The sequence below is a fragment of the Orycteropus afer genome, unplaced genomic scaffold (genome assembly GCF_000298275.1).
Source record: "Orycteropus afer afer isolate SDZICR_OR568_19922 unplaced genomic scaffold, OryAfe1.0 scaffold00072, whole genome shotgun sequence".
NCBI lineage: Eukaryota > Metazoa > Chordata > Mammalia > Tubulidentata > Orycteropodidae > Orycteropus > Orycteropus afer.
The window spans coordinates 7490035-7503637 of NW_006921659.1; the positions used below are offsets into that span (position 1 = coordinate 7490035).

Here is a 13603-nt window from a genome sequence, read left to right on the forward strand (position 1 = left end):
GTATTTTTTTAATAGGCTTGTAGCAAAAGCCAATACAACAAACCAAAATATACTGTAGCTCTGGTAGCATAGTGCCTAAGGCACTTGACTGCTAACCAGAGGGCTTGTGGTTCAAACCCACCAGCCACTCCTTGGAAGGAAGGTTGGGCAGTCTACTTCCATAGTGATACTGCCTCGGAAACCCAAGGAGCGGTCGCTATGAGTTGGGGCCGACTCAATGGCACATAACAACAACAATAGTAGTGCCCTTCACAGACAAGGGAGGGTGCATAGTATTTTCTGTCTAACAACCTGGTGGTTCATGGCCGATGCTTGCCAAATAGTCTGGTTCACTGGGTGGGTCACACAGGAATACAGAGGTCCATCCTGAGTCCCAGGGTGGTGTACAGTGTTAATGTCCTCATCGCCTAACCAAAAGGTCAACGTGGAGGTGCCTGAGAAGAAAGGCCTGGAAGAAAGGCTCCATGAAGCCCAGTTCTACTGACACACAAGACCCCCGTGAGTCGGAATCAACTGCACAGCAAGCCGTAACCCAAGTTTCTGGGCCAGCAGAGCTGATGTCAACACTGTATATTCAGTTGGCCTTTCTCTTTCATTGTCTTCCCTTGAATATCAAGTTTGGTAACAAGAGGGCACAAATTCACATCTAAAACAAAGTTTAAAAAACCGCTAGCCATTAAATAAAAGAAGATGGAACAAACCTTTGTATTTGCTCCTCAAAATGATATTTTGCTGTTCTTTCTATTATAATCTTAAAAGAAATATCCAATGCAAATCGTAATTCTTTACTTCTAATCACTTTGTTGGTAAAGAACATTTCCCTGATGAAAACTACTTACAAATAAAGAGAAAGTACTATCTCAGCTGCATGGAGAAATACAAATTGGTATTTATGAGAACAAAGAATGAATCTCACAGGGCAAAGGATTCCTTGGCTGGGGCCTTTCCAAATACAGGCATAGCTCATTTTATTGTGCTTTGCAGACACTGCATTTTTTACAAATTGAAGGTTTGTGGCAACGCTGTACATGATAAGTCTACTGGCACCATTTTTCCAACAGCATGTGTCACTTTGCGTTTCTACTGTTAAATGAAGAGCTATCTTTTTTGAAATATTTCAAACTTTTTCATAATGCTATTGTACAATGAATAGACTACAGTATAGTATAAACATAACTTTTATATACAGTGCGAATAAGAAGTTCATGTGACTCACTTTACTATGATATTCACTTTATTGCAGTGTTCTGGAACCAAACATGCAGCATCTATCTATGAGGTATGCCTGTTGAGGAAGCTGCTTCACAAATCTTTAACATTCTAGGCCCACTACTAGTATAGTATGGAGCATCTCCACACAGAACTGTTATTATGCGCCATCGAGTCAGACCTGACTCTCATAGTGACCCCTCCTTGGGTTTCCGAGGCAGTATCACTACGGAAGTAGATTGCCCAACCTTCCTTCTAAGAAGTGCCTGGTGGGTTTGAACCGCCAGCCTTCTGGTTAGCAGTCAAGTGCCTTACGCACTATGCTACCAGAGCTCCTCCACCCAAAACTAGGTAAGAAAAATGATCTTGTCTGTTTCTCAACTCTCCAAGCACCTTTCACAATGTATAAATCCGCAAGTAAAACATTCATAGCTTATTGACCCTGCTAGACTACAAATGCCTTGAGAGTAGAACTTTAGTATCTGTCTTAAACCTTAACAGTGTCTTATACACAGTAAGTTTTCAAATATGTGATGAATGAATAGAAGGCTATTATACACGAACATGAAGCTTTTCTAAAAGAATAACTACTCATCATACCCCTTTCCTCTCATTCTGGAAATACCCCCCAAAACAAATCATAATACGTTACTACTTACCATTGTATCTGATAATGACATTCCAGAAAAAGAAATGTTTGGGTCATACCGGCTGGATTTGAAAAGACCCATGAAGTCTGTGTCACTGTTTCCAAAGTTTGGCAGGTTTGGTTTAAGAACACTTTCAATATGATTAGCCTTTTCCGTGTCATCATTGTTCTTAAGTTTTGAAAATTTAGTTTCTGGCAAGTGCAGGTTGCTTCGTGAATCCAGATCTTTTTTGGCTTCCCCCTTTTGCAGATACTTTTCCATGGAGCTTGGAATCTTTAAATCTGAGTGAGATATAGTTGATGAGTCGAAATTGAAGACCTTCAAGGAGTTGTTGGGTAGATTCGGCTGTTCTTTGTCTGAGCCACAGGGTGGGGCACCCTCAGTCGTGGGCTGTGACACTGAAGAGCGAGAAAGAGAACTGTTCTGAGAAGTGCTGAAAGACGTGGTCATGGTCTTGACGGATGTCACAGAGGGAGAAAAGATTTTGTCTTGTGGTAAAGTAGACGATAACATGCTTGAGAAGAGTGCACTCTTTTCTAGCCTAGATCTCTTAACCCCACCATTTGTGGTGTCCCTGTTTTCTTTGTCATTTATTTCTGGAGCCACCACTGGTTCACTTTTCCCATTAGTGTTACTGTTCAAAGACTTGAAAAGGACACTCTGGTCAGTGGATGCACGTTTAGGCCTCAGTTTGGATTTTGTGTCAAGGTTCTGCATCAGCTGTAAAGCTGGTGACATCTCTGGCTCACTTTCCTTTTTCTTCCCCAAACCAACAGTGAATACATTGGGATCAAACACTTTTTCTAAATTGTCTTCATGAATAGGTGGCATGGCAAAGTGAGGGGCAGGCAAGTTTGGCACCCTGGCCTTCTTTTTCTTCTGGGGCAAACAAATGGAACTGTCCATCTTTTTTATAATTTCAGTGAATTTTTCCATATCAGAAGAAGAATCAAATACACTATCATCACTACAAGCAGAAATGTTTAAAAGACTGGCAGGGCTGTCCTGGCCATTCACTATATTTTGATCTGGCCTTTGTAGAATTTCTAAATTATTTTTGCTGCAAGGAGAGCTGGTGGGACTGGATTCAGCCATGAGGGCTGTTTTGCTGCCCTGACTTGGAGCCTGGGTAGGAAGGGTTTTCTCTGAATCTAGTGGCATGGCTTGTGGGCCAGATTTTGCTACATGTTCCTCGTTGCTATGAGTGTGTTTGGGTGATGCACTCTTATTGCCCAGCACTTCCTCTTTCTGGGGGGCACAACTTGTAACAGAAACTACTTCAAGTTCACTATTGTGAAAACTTGGCAACTGCACTTCTCTAACTTCAGAGTGATCTGAGATGATCTGGGAGCTTACATCCTGTGTGTTCTCCACAGGGAGCATGAAGGATCTGACCTGGACAAGGACCGTGGATGGACACTCATTTCCCACAGCTTCGATGGACAAAGAAGGATTTATTTCTTCTTCTCCTCCAAGTTTAGAGAGGAGCATGTTCTCATTATTCTGATGAGACACAGGCAAAACACATCCATTATGGTTTTCTGATACTTTTGTATCCGTGCATGGGAAATTGCTTATGGGAACTTGAGCACAAGTATCTTTGGCTATATCCACAGGAATGGGTTCAGATGGTGAAACAGAGGGCCCATTAGATGGCTCAGTGGGGGGCTGTGAGTCAGGAAACATATCCAGTGGCTTTGGTATGGCTGGTGGAGGTGAATCTTTGGCAGCAGGGATGATAGGAGTGTCTTGTGCTATATCAGTCATATTTTCAAATACAAGTCCTTTGCTGTTAGTAGCCTTTGAGTCATCCTCTCCCAAGAGCTTGCGGTCCTTGACAGGAACCAGGGCAGCAACCACTGGTTCTGAAGAGCAGGCAGCATCTGTTTGCTTATCTGCTTTGTCTGCCTGGTTAAGCTGAGAACCAAGATTCTGACCCTTGGTAGCTTCTTCTTCTGCTCCTTTGACACTGGGACTCCCAGTCACAGTCTCCTCCTCAGGGACAGTAACTTTGGTTTCTGCAGGGGTTTCCTTCACCAGCACACCATTCTGGTGACTGTTTGGCATTACTTTCTTTTCAGACTGCTCCATTTCCTTGGCTTTTTTGGCCAAGTTCAACTTTGCCCGGCCAACAAATGTTTTATTAGAGGGAGGAATATTCCTGGTCCCTCGAGTGTCAGTTTGTCTTGGGCTACTGCTTGCCCGTTTGTTTTCAAATAAGGAGATTTTGGTGGCAGTGTTTCCTTTATGAACTGGCTGGCTAAAGGGATTATGCTCATTTCCCAAACTGTCAGGATTCTTAGGGTTTTTAAGATTTAGTTCCACATGTTTGGGCTTGGCAGGGCTGTAAGAACAAGCAATAAGATAAAGTTATTGGCCTAGATTTAAAAAATGAACACACAAACCAATTTATTTTTAATCTATGAAAAGCCAACATCTTTCTGTATAACATTTGTTTTGTAGAAAACTGTTTTTAAAAAAGTCTTAAACACACTATTGACTATTTTTAATGGATGTTTTGCTTGTACATGAGGAATGAAAATATTATACTGTGAAGATACTCTGGTGAGATTTTAATTCACTCAACAAATTTACTGAATATCTAATATGTATGTACAAAAGGAGCTCTGGTGGCATAGTGGGTAAGCCATTTGGTTGCTAACCAGAAGGTCGTTGGTTCAAACCCACCAGTTGCTCTGCATGAGGAAGATGAGGCAATCTGCTTCTGTAAAGATTTACAGCCTTGGAAAGCCAATGGGGTTGCTAGGAGTCAGAATTGATGTGATCGCGGTCAGTTCCGTTTTAATATGTATGCACAGTGCCTAACACTAGAGTTTGAAGACAACGTCATAGGGCCTGAAGAACATTAGAACAAGTTAAAATACTTAATGCACTTCCATACTTTAAATACATAATTTAAAAATTATAATTTTCCCAAATATCAATTAAGTAAATTTTTATTTTTACCTAATTTTACTTTAAAAATATAATCTCAAAAGGCTAGATTATGAAAAATATTATTCTATTACTGACCTCCTTGGATTTTTTTATTCCCTTTCCCCCATATTTTTTTTCTCTGATTACATAAATGTATTCACTATAGAAATTTAGAAGATGTAAAAAAGAAAAACTCCTAATTTGACCCCATGCACGAAAACATCCTAGAACATTTTAGTCCATTTCAAGTCTTTTTATAAGCAGTTATATATTTCTAATAAAACTGAGATTATTCTGTTTGTAGACCTTGATATTTTGCCTTTATTAATAAAATTACTTAGATTATATTTAACATTTTTCAGATTACTAAAAGTACTTATTGAAAAGTTTCTTAATGCATAAAAGTCTATCATATGAATTTATCATAATTTAGCAATCACAAGATTGTTGGATTTGCCATCATTTTCTGTACAAATAAAAGTGTCTCCCTTTTCAGCTACATGTCTAGGGTATAGAAACCAAAACCAAAGTCACTGCCATAAAATCAACTTGACTCATAAGGACCCTTCCTTGGGTTTCCAAGGCGGTATCACTATGGAAGTAGATTGCCCAATCTTCCTTCTGAGGAGTGGGTAGTGGGTCTGAACTGCCATTCTTCTGGTTAGCAGTCAAATGCCTTAGGCACTTATAGTCTTTAAAGTCATAAAGTCTTTAAAAGTACATAGTATTTTCATTCTGAGAAGCACACTGTTCTGTTTGGTATTACCTGGCTCTGGTGCTGGCTCTCATACTAATTATGTGTGTGAACCATGTCAAGTTACTTTAACTCTCTGGATTCTACCTTCTCTATCTGTAAAAACTAGATAGTTTAGAACAGAAATGTAATGTTTTCTGATTTCTGCTTGCAGGAACTCTTGAAATTCTCTTCAAGGTTTAGGGTTAAGGGTGGTAGGGACTGAGGGTTGGCGCCACCTTTCTTTCATGTAGAATTGCTCCCCTGTATCTGTTTTTACTTGTCATTTCTGTATAAGTTTTCCTAGAAGAAAGGAGTCCAAGCAGGGAAAAAAAAAAAAAAAAAAAATTTGTCTAGTAGTTTAGAAAACGGGATGGTTGTAAGGAGAGATACATAATATCCACAAACATTCACTGATTGCCATATGTTGACTGAGAAAGCTTTATATGGTTTGCCTAACATAAAGCTTTATACATTCAGTTTTAAGATAAGGAAAGCAAAGGTCAGAGAAGGTAAATAACACAGCTAGTAAGCAGTAGGGCCATGATTTAAGCTATGTGCTCTTGTTACAGACGCCACAGTCCCAACCACTATGCTGTTCTGCTTCTTCAGTTAAGATCAGACTTCTTGTGTGGTGGTTAGCTGCCATCAAGTCAGCACATGACTTAGGCAACCCCACGCACAAACCACTCCCCATGATGGACTACCTGGTCCTGTACCACGCCCGCAGTCAGCTGGGGATCAGACCTTTTGTGATCCAGAGTGTTCATTGGCTTATTTTGGAAAGTAGATTGCTAGGTCTGTCTTCCCAGTCTGTATTAGTCTGCAAACTCTGCTGACACCTGTTCAGCATCATAACAACACGCAAGCCACCACTGACACAGGTGATGGCTGTGTGAAAGTGCATTGGTTGAGAATTGAACCCTGTCTCCTGCATGGACAGTGAGAATTCCACCACTGAACCACTCAATACTAAAACAAAAAACTCACTGCCATCAAGCTGATAATGACTCATAGAAAACCCCATTGGGTTTCCAAGGTGGTAAATCTTTATGGAAGTCAACAGTCCCATCTTCCTTCCATGGAGCAGCTGGTGGTTTTGAACTGCCAATCTTCTGGTTAGCAGTCAAATGCCTTAGGCACCGTGCCACCAGAGCCCCTTACTGATCTACTTGTTATTGTTATTTGCCATCGAGTCGGACCCTCCTTGGGTTTTGAGGCAGTATCACTACGGAAGTAGATTGCCCCATCTTCCTGGTGGGTTTGAACCACCAGCCTTCTGGTTAGTGGTCAAGTGCCTTAGGCACTATGCTACCAGAGCTCCCCCTGATCTACTAGTGCCCTCATAAGGTCAGACTAGACTCCTTCAATGGCCTCCTCCAGTTCTTTCCAGCTTTATCATTCAAGGAGCCAATGAATTATCAAGAGAGACACAAAGGAAGAAATCAGGCTTTAGCGGCTGCCTCAATAAGAAGAAAATAAAAGTAAAGAATCCCTGAAATTCCATGCTACCCCTCACATGAGACTCATCACTGTGAAAATACACTGACCCTTAAGGAGGCTGGACGTGAGGAGCTTCACGCCTCTTGCAGAGACAGGATGTATGACTCTGGGTAAAACATCTATTCTTTCTGGATAAAAGGAGGGGATCAGGCTAGATACCATCAAGTCCTTCCTAGATGCAGCATTGAGATTTTCATTTTTAAAAAAATTCTATTAGAGTATTACATATGATATGTACCCATAAGTATCTTCCAGGCAATGCTTCCTCTGTCCATAAAATATCTAAGTTCACTCATTGTGGGCCCATATCTTAAACTTAAAAAGTAAAATCAACTTTTAATCATTTCCCTAAAGATTACATCTTTCAAACCAGAGAAATGATTAGGCATGGGGAACTTATAGATGCTACCAGTCGAGAGATGTTCACTATTAGGGAATATACCTTAAAAAAAAAAAAAAAAATCCCAACTAATCTGCTCAAGAAGCAGTACTCAAGTCCAACATCAAAGTGTATCTTATGATGTAAATGGAAAAGGCTACAGGTTAGCAAATAAGCTACCTCAAGGACAGGAGACACATATCTACACATTAAAGATTTATCCCAAGATCAAAATACATTTTACAATCAACCTTTCCGTGCTATTAACTTCTGCTACCAAGAGTCACCACAATTAACCTAGTTCAGACTGATTAAAAAGAAGGCTCCTATAATTCATGTTGTAATGCTTTCATTATAATATGAGAGGGGAAAATAACAAGGAGTCTAAAAAGCCACAGTTATAATGTGAAAGGAAAATTTTCCTTATTCTAATTATATCCCTTTAAGAATTTCAACATTCACCATGGGCTGTAGGTAGGGAACTTGAAGAAATAATTTTTTAACAGTTAGCATTTTGAAACATGCTGTTTCATATTCACTAGTTTTCAGGAAATATAGTTTTTGTAGTGCCCAGTCTCAAATTATTTTAAAAAATAATCTGATTAATGCTTTTACTTGAAATATAGTCATAGTAAGAATTGAAGGGACTGAGAAAACAAAAACCCATCAGTCAAACAGAAATGGATCAAGAGAGCAGAAAAAATGATTAATTTTCCATTTCAATAGTTTGGGCATTCACAAGGTACAAGCCACTATGCAAACTAAAATAAACTGTCTGGTAAAGACAATGCTTAGGTAGAAAAGAATCAGTAGAGAAAAAAGAGACATTTGGTTTAGTTCTATTATAAGAAATAGCACAAGAAGAAAAGTTTCATTGTAGGATCCTTTCCATGCTGTTTGTTTACCCTACTCCTTAACAGTGTAACATTTCTGGTTTTTCCACTGGTGGATTCTGATTGGAAGACAGGTGAAGCTTGCTTAATCAAGAACACAGCAGTGTTTCTCTAAGTCTTGCTCACACTTAGGAAGTTTGAATGTTCAGTCATACTGATCTTCTATAAATAATGGGCATCATTCACTCGAGTTATTTCCCCAACATGCTGCTGCCGTTACAGAATAAATAGCTGACTGTATCAAAGGTCTCCAAGTTGGCAGCTCATGAGATAATTCAAGTTATTCATTAAGTACATTTTCCTCTCAACTGTTTACCAAATAGACCTCCTACTCCAAAGCTTACTTATCCAAGAATTCAAATAGTCAGAATGAAACTGTTCAAGAAAAACAATGTTGTGAAAACACTAATTCTTGTAATCAATGTGAACACAGGAAAAGGGCAGACATTCATTTTTCACACGTGCTAACTGGGCTACAGGGAGGGGGAGTGTGGGGCAAGAGGGAATCGTGACAGTTGTACAGAGTGCAACTCTATCCAGTCCACCCGTATGAATCATATTAATTACCCAGGCACAACAAGCCCCACTGCCTCCAAAAAACCTGCAGTGATTTCTTCCTCCCTTTGACTTCCCCAACCTTTACGTCCATCTGGCAGTTTAATCAGGTTATCATCTCACATTGTTAATTCATTTGTCTGTGCCTTGTGCGCCAGACTGGGCCACTTTTGTTTTTATTTTTAATTTCCCATAGTACCTAGCATAATATCCTGCACAGAAGGTACTCAATGCATATTTGTAAAATCAGTAAACTTAATGGCAAGTAGTTACCGTCTGTTGTTGGCCCTGATTCTTCTAATGTGTCCTTTTATTTAGAAAATATTCTTCCAGTAAGAACAGCATTACTCTTTCTTCATTTCAATAACTGAAACTTACTTTTAAAACTGGGGGCAAAAATATCACCAGACTCTCTGACATTATAAAGGGAGAGAAGCAGCCAAGATACTTGTGTTGCAATAAACAAATTACAACGTTTAGGTCAATAAGGCACCAAGTTCCATAAAAGGTTCTTCAAACTCAGGCATATCAAAGCTACTAAGTCATCCTGTATATATTAGTGTTTATTCCACGTTTTCATACACGTTCATGTGTTTTAAGAAGCTCCTACCCAGGACTGCTGGCACAGTGGTTAAAGCAGTTGGCTGCTAACCTAGACATCATAGTTTTGAACCCACCAGCCGCTTCTGGAGGGGAGGGGAAACATGAGGCAGTTTGCCTCCACAAAGATTTACAGCCTTGGGAACACTCTGGGGCATTTCTATCCTGTCCTATAGGGTCGCTATGAGTCCGAATGGACTTGATAGCAGTTGGCGGGTAACCCAGGAATGCTGACATATATTTTGAATAAAGAGTAGAATTAGCTCCTGTTACACTATGCAGTCTTATTTCTATTATTATGTAAACATTGAACTTTAGGGGGACATCTCATGTTTACATTCATTTAATTTAAATCCTAGCTTAAAATAGGAATTAACAACCGACTAGCCTGCCAAAAGTGGCATCTTCTTAAACCTTAACTATGTAAGCTAACCTTTCACTATTTCAAGTGCAACAAAGAGAAAATTATGTGTAGTCAGTTCTTCCATAAACCCCAGCCTTTCGAAGGGGCAGCCCAGTGCTGCTTACAACGCAACTCAGCCTAGCTCAATTCTGCAGCTACTTACAGGGTCACTTTGGTGGTCACCGTTGACCTGCCAGCACCGAAGTGGTTTCTGGGCCTCAAGCCGTCGGCGTCGGAACCTCCAGTGGATCTGCCCAGTTCTCTACTTCGACTTCCTTCTCCCCGGCCGTCGAAGTGGTTAGGGAGTGGGCCCCTCTTGTGCTCGGGCTTGAACTCCTGCAGCAGCGAGCAGCTCTTGACCGTGAGCTCTCGAGGGATGACCCGAGCCGCCTCCTCCCCGCTCTCCCCTGCAGCGCCCTTGACAGCCGGGCCAGGGTCGGGTGCGGGCACCTTCTTGATCAGAGACTCCTTGGCAGGAGTCCGTGGGCCGCTAACGGGCGGGGTGGACACGGGTTCGGGGACGCGACTCCGGCCCTTGCGCTTGGTGGGAGACGAGGCTGGGGGCGGCTGTTTGCTCCGGTCCGATTCTGCTCGGGTCTGCCCTTTGGGGCCGGGGCTGGCCTTGGACTCCTGGCTACCAGCAGAGGCAACGCCTCCGTCGCTGGCCGTCGGAGGCGATTTCACTTTCTTTTCCGCCGAGACGTTCTCGCTGGCGGTGTCTGGCGCCACCTCGTCGTCGAACACCGCGTCGTCCCTTGCCGGGCTCTCGGGCAACGCGGTGTCTGCGCCGGGGGAGTCGCTGGATTTCTGCGACTTTCTCCGCCTTCCGGACCTGCGACCGCTCGCCCTCTTCTCCATGTCGTCGGAATCGCCGCAATCTTCTGCGCCAGCAGCGATCACAACAGGCTCGTCCACCTGTGCTACCTCAGTCTTGCTCAAGTAGATGTCCAAAGTTAAGACTGTGGCGGGATGAGCGCGCCCTCCCAGCCCAGCTTTGTCCTTTACCTGCACCGACCCGTCCCTGGTCTCCGCGCTTTCGCCGGGAGAGTCACCTGGCCGGGCTGATGCGTCCTCAGGGGGCTGGTTGCGCGCGTCCCGGGGCCCCGGAGAGCCTTCTTCAGCACACACCCCACGGGCTCCGTCAAGGACTTCGGTTGGTCCTCCGGCCGGCAGCTCCCGGGTGGGCGTCCCCGGCACTCCCCTTGCAGTCTCCTGTTCGGGGCCAGCGCCAGGCGAAGAGTCCTCGCCTGGACCGCGAGCGGGCGTCTCTGCGCTCTCTTGCCCGGAGGAATTCTCTGGCGTGGAATGCAGCTGCTTGGCAACGGTGGTGGCATCTGGGAAAGTCACTCCCTCTGCCTCCAGAGGTTCTAATTGCGGTGAATCAGTTTCATGGCACTGCGGCACGGCCGCGGTCTCTGCACTGCTGCCCGAGCAGGGTGACAGCTCGGCGTCCAGGGGGGCTGCCTGCACCCCGCTCTCGGAGTGTTCGCCCTCCGGCTCAGAGGTGGAGCCCTCCGGGCACGTGTCTGTCTGCGACCGTCGGCGGCCCTGAGATTTATTCTTCTCATTTTCCCTCTCCGAGAGCTTCGAAGATGTTACATTTTGGGGAGAGGCTGGTTTGGCATTTGAGCTGGTGGAACTCTCTAACCCGTTTCTGGTATTCCGTTTCTTTCCTGCGGTGAAGAGATTGCCAAGTTTCCCCAAAACTGGCTTTCTTTTGTTCTCCTCTGGTGGTTGTGCTCTGGACTGAAAAATCAAATAAGATGGAGAAATACAGTAAGAATCGGTTTTTCCCTTTACCTGGACTTTACTGCTGAACTACGAGACAAAATGATAATAGAACAGAGTTTCCAACTGAAAATGAGAAAGTTGTATCTTTGTTACATCCATTACAACAAAACTCTGGTATTACGTTTTGAATTTGTCTTTTAACACCATGTATTTTTAGCACTGCTTAGAATAACATTTAACTGGATTTTTTTCCCCCAAGGAAAAGCCAAAAAGTGCAAATAATCACATATAGACCACAAACTCTTCCCAATTCTCTCTAGCTTTTGCTTTTTTTACCTCTTTCCTCAATAAAGATGCAATTTCACAATAGTCAAGCGTGGTAAAGTATTGTAAGGTAGAATTGTTTCTAAAACTCTTTGTAGAAGGGAAGGAGAATGTGGGGAAAACAGTATTAGCGGCCTTCTGATTGAGAACTGTAAGAAGCCATCCGGGTTCAACTTAATTGCCAAATTAAAGTATTGAGAAACCTAGCAGAAATCTAGCACCTGGACCCCGCCTTAACTTACAAAAGGCTCAGAGCGCGCCGGGACTGCGTTCCTCCAATAGCAGAAGCGCGCGGGCATTCAAAAGTCCGCTTGGCCTTAAAGAGCCTACCCCATAGCTTAGTTGCTCTGCGGAAAGATTCGCCCCTTGGGGAGGTCTTAGGGGAATACGGAGGTGTACTGGGGGTAGGAAGTATGCAGGAGACAACACCTTTGCACAGCCACCCCCCTCAGGCCAAGGACGCTAGGACAGAAAGATGAGCGCGGGGTTCCCCACGCCGACCTCATTCCTAGAACCCAGCCCTCGTCACCGTCCTGAGGATCCGAGTGCGGCTGGCAGAGTCTTAAGGGCTGGCTGCCTCAGTGGGAGGAGGCTGGGACCGCCGGCGGAACTGTCTACGCAGTCAGGGAAGGGGAAAAACCCGTGCTGCTCACAACGCCTGGAGCCAAACGGGCCAGCACCGGTGGCCAGCGCTTGTAGCCAAGAGGAAGCTCTGAGCTAATGAATAAAGCAAACCCTCCAATGGAGGCAGAGGCGCGCTAGGGTTTGCCCCGCTCAGGGAAGAGGCAGGTGAGACGCGGGCAGGAAGAGGGTGAGGCTGACCTGGGAAAGGGAGGGAGTGAGAGCTCAGCCTTGGTGCCTGTGTGAGGGAAACATTCTTTCGAGTAAACGTCCCCCACTGAACCCAAACAGGTACCTGTGGCTACCATTACTTGAGAGTGAACCCTTCCACTGTATTAGAGCTTAAATTCAAAAACATTTAGATTTGTGGAAGGCTGTGGTCTGCAGTGGGAGCCCTAACTCATTTTGAAGCTTGACAAAAGTTTCAGATGTCCTTTCGGTTCTTTCTGACCATTAAACCAGCATTGTGGCTAGGCACAGACAAGTTCCACCAGCACTGTGGCTTGGCTATGCACAGACAAGTTCCAGGACAAACCTAGGGAGGGGCAGTTTGCCTTCAGGACGAGTATGGTTGAAAGCAGATTATGCTCACACAAAGGACTAGGGAACTTGCCTGAGTGTGTCCTTTTCTAATTTGAAGTTGGGGGTCTTGGTATGGTTTGGTAGCCACCTTATGGCTAAGACTCAGGCTGCATGGTCATGAGTCACAGCCTATCCGCACCACCACTGAGCCAGGTAGTCAAGGCCCAGAACCAATCTTGTAACCCTTTTCTATCTTCAATTCCCAATCGTGGGCTTCCCACTTCTGTAGTCCTGCCTGCAACGGTGATAAATCGATCTGCCACCAATCATGATTTTGTGATAATTCCCTTTTTTGCAATCATATATAATTAGTCCTATGGCCATGACTCAGCGGACTCCATTCAGCTTTCTGTACTGTGTACAAGCTGATGGTTTCCATCATCCTGGATGACTGTCTTTGTTTTTTCTTTGTCCTGTCCAAGGCTTAATAAACGTGTCTCTACTGAATCTGGGGTCTCTTTTCCCCTGTTACACCACTCAAAA

General features: G+C 43.7%; 1 protein-coding gene across 1 annotated transcript in view; it reads right to left on the reverse strand.

Moving 5' to 3' along the window:
• The window catches only part of CRYBG1 (crystallin beta-gamma domain containing 1), a 314284-nt gene that overhangs the window by 53499 nt on the left and 247182 nt on the right, over positions 1–13603 (reverse strand). Inside the window, exons 3-4 of the mRNA XM_007940839.1 lie at positions 10026–11608; positions 1869–4203 (exon numbers count right to left, since the gene is read on the reverse strand). Coding sequence (XP_007939030.1) covers positions 1869–4203; positions 10026–11608 — 3918 coding nt within the window. The remainder of the gene's footprint in view (positions 1–1868; positions 4204–10025; positions 11609–13603) is intronic.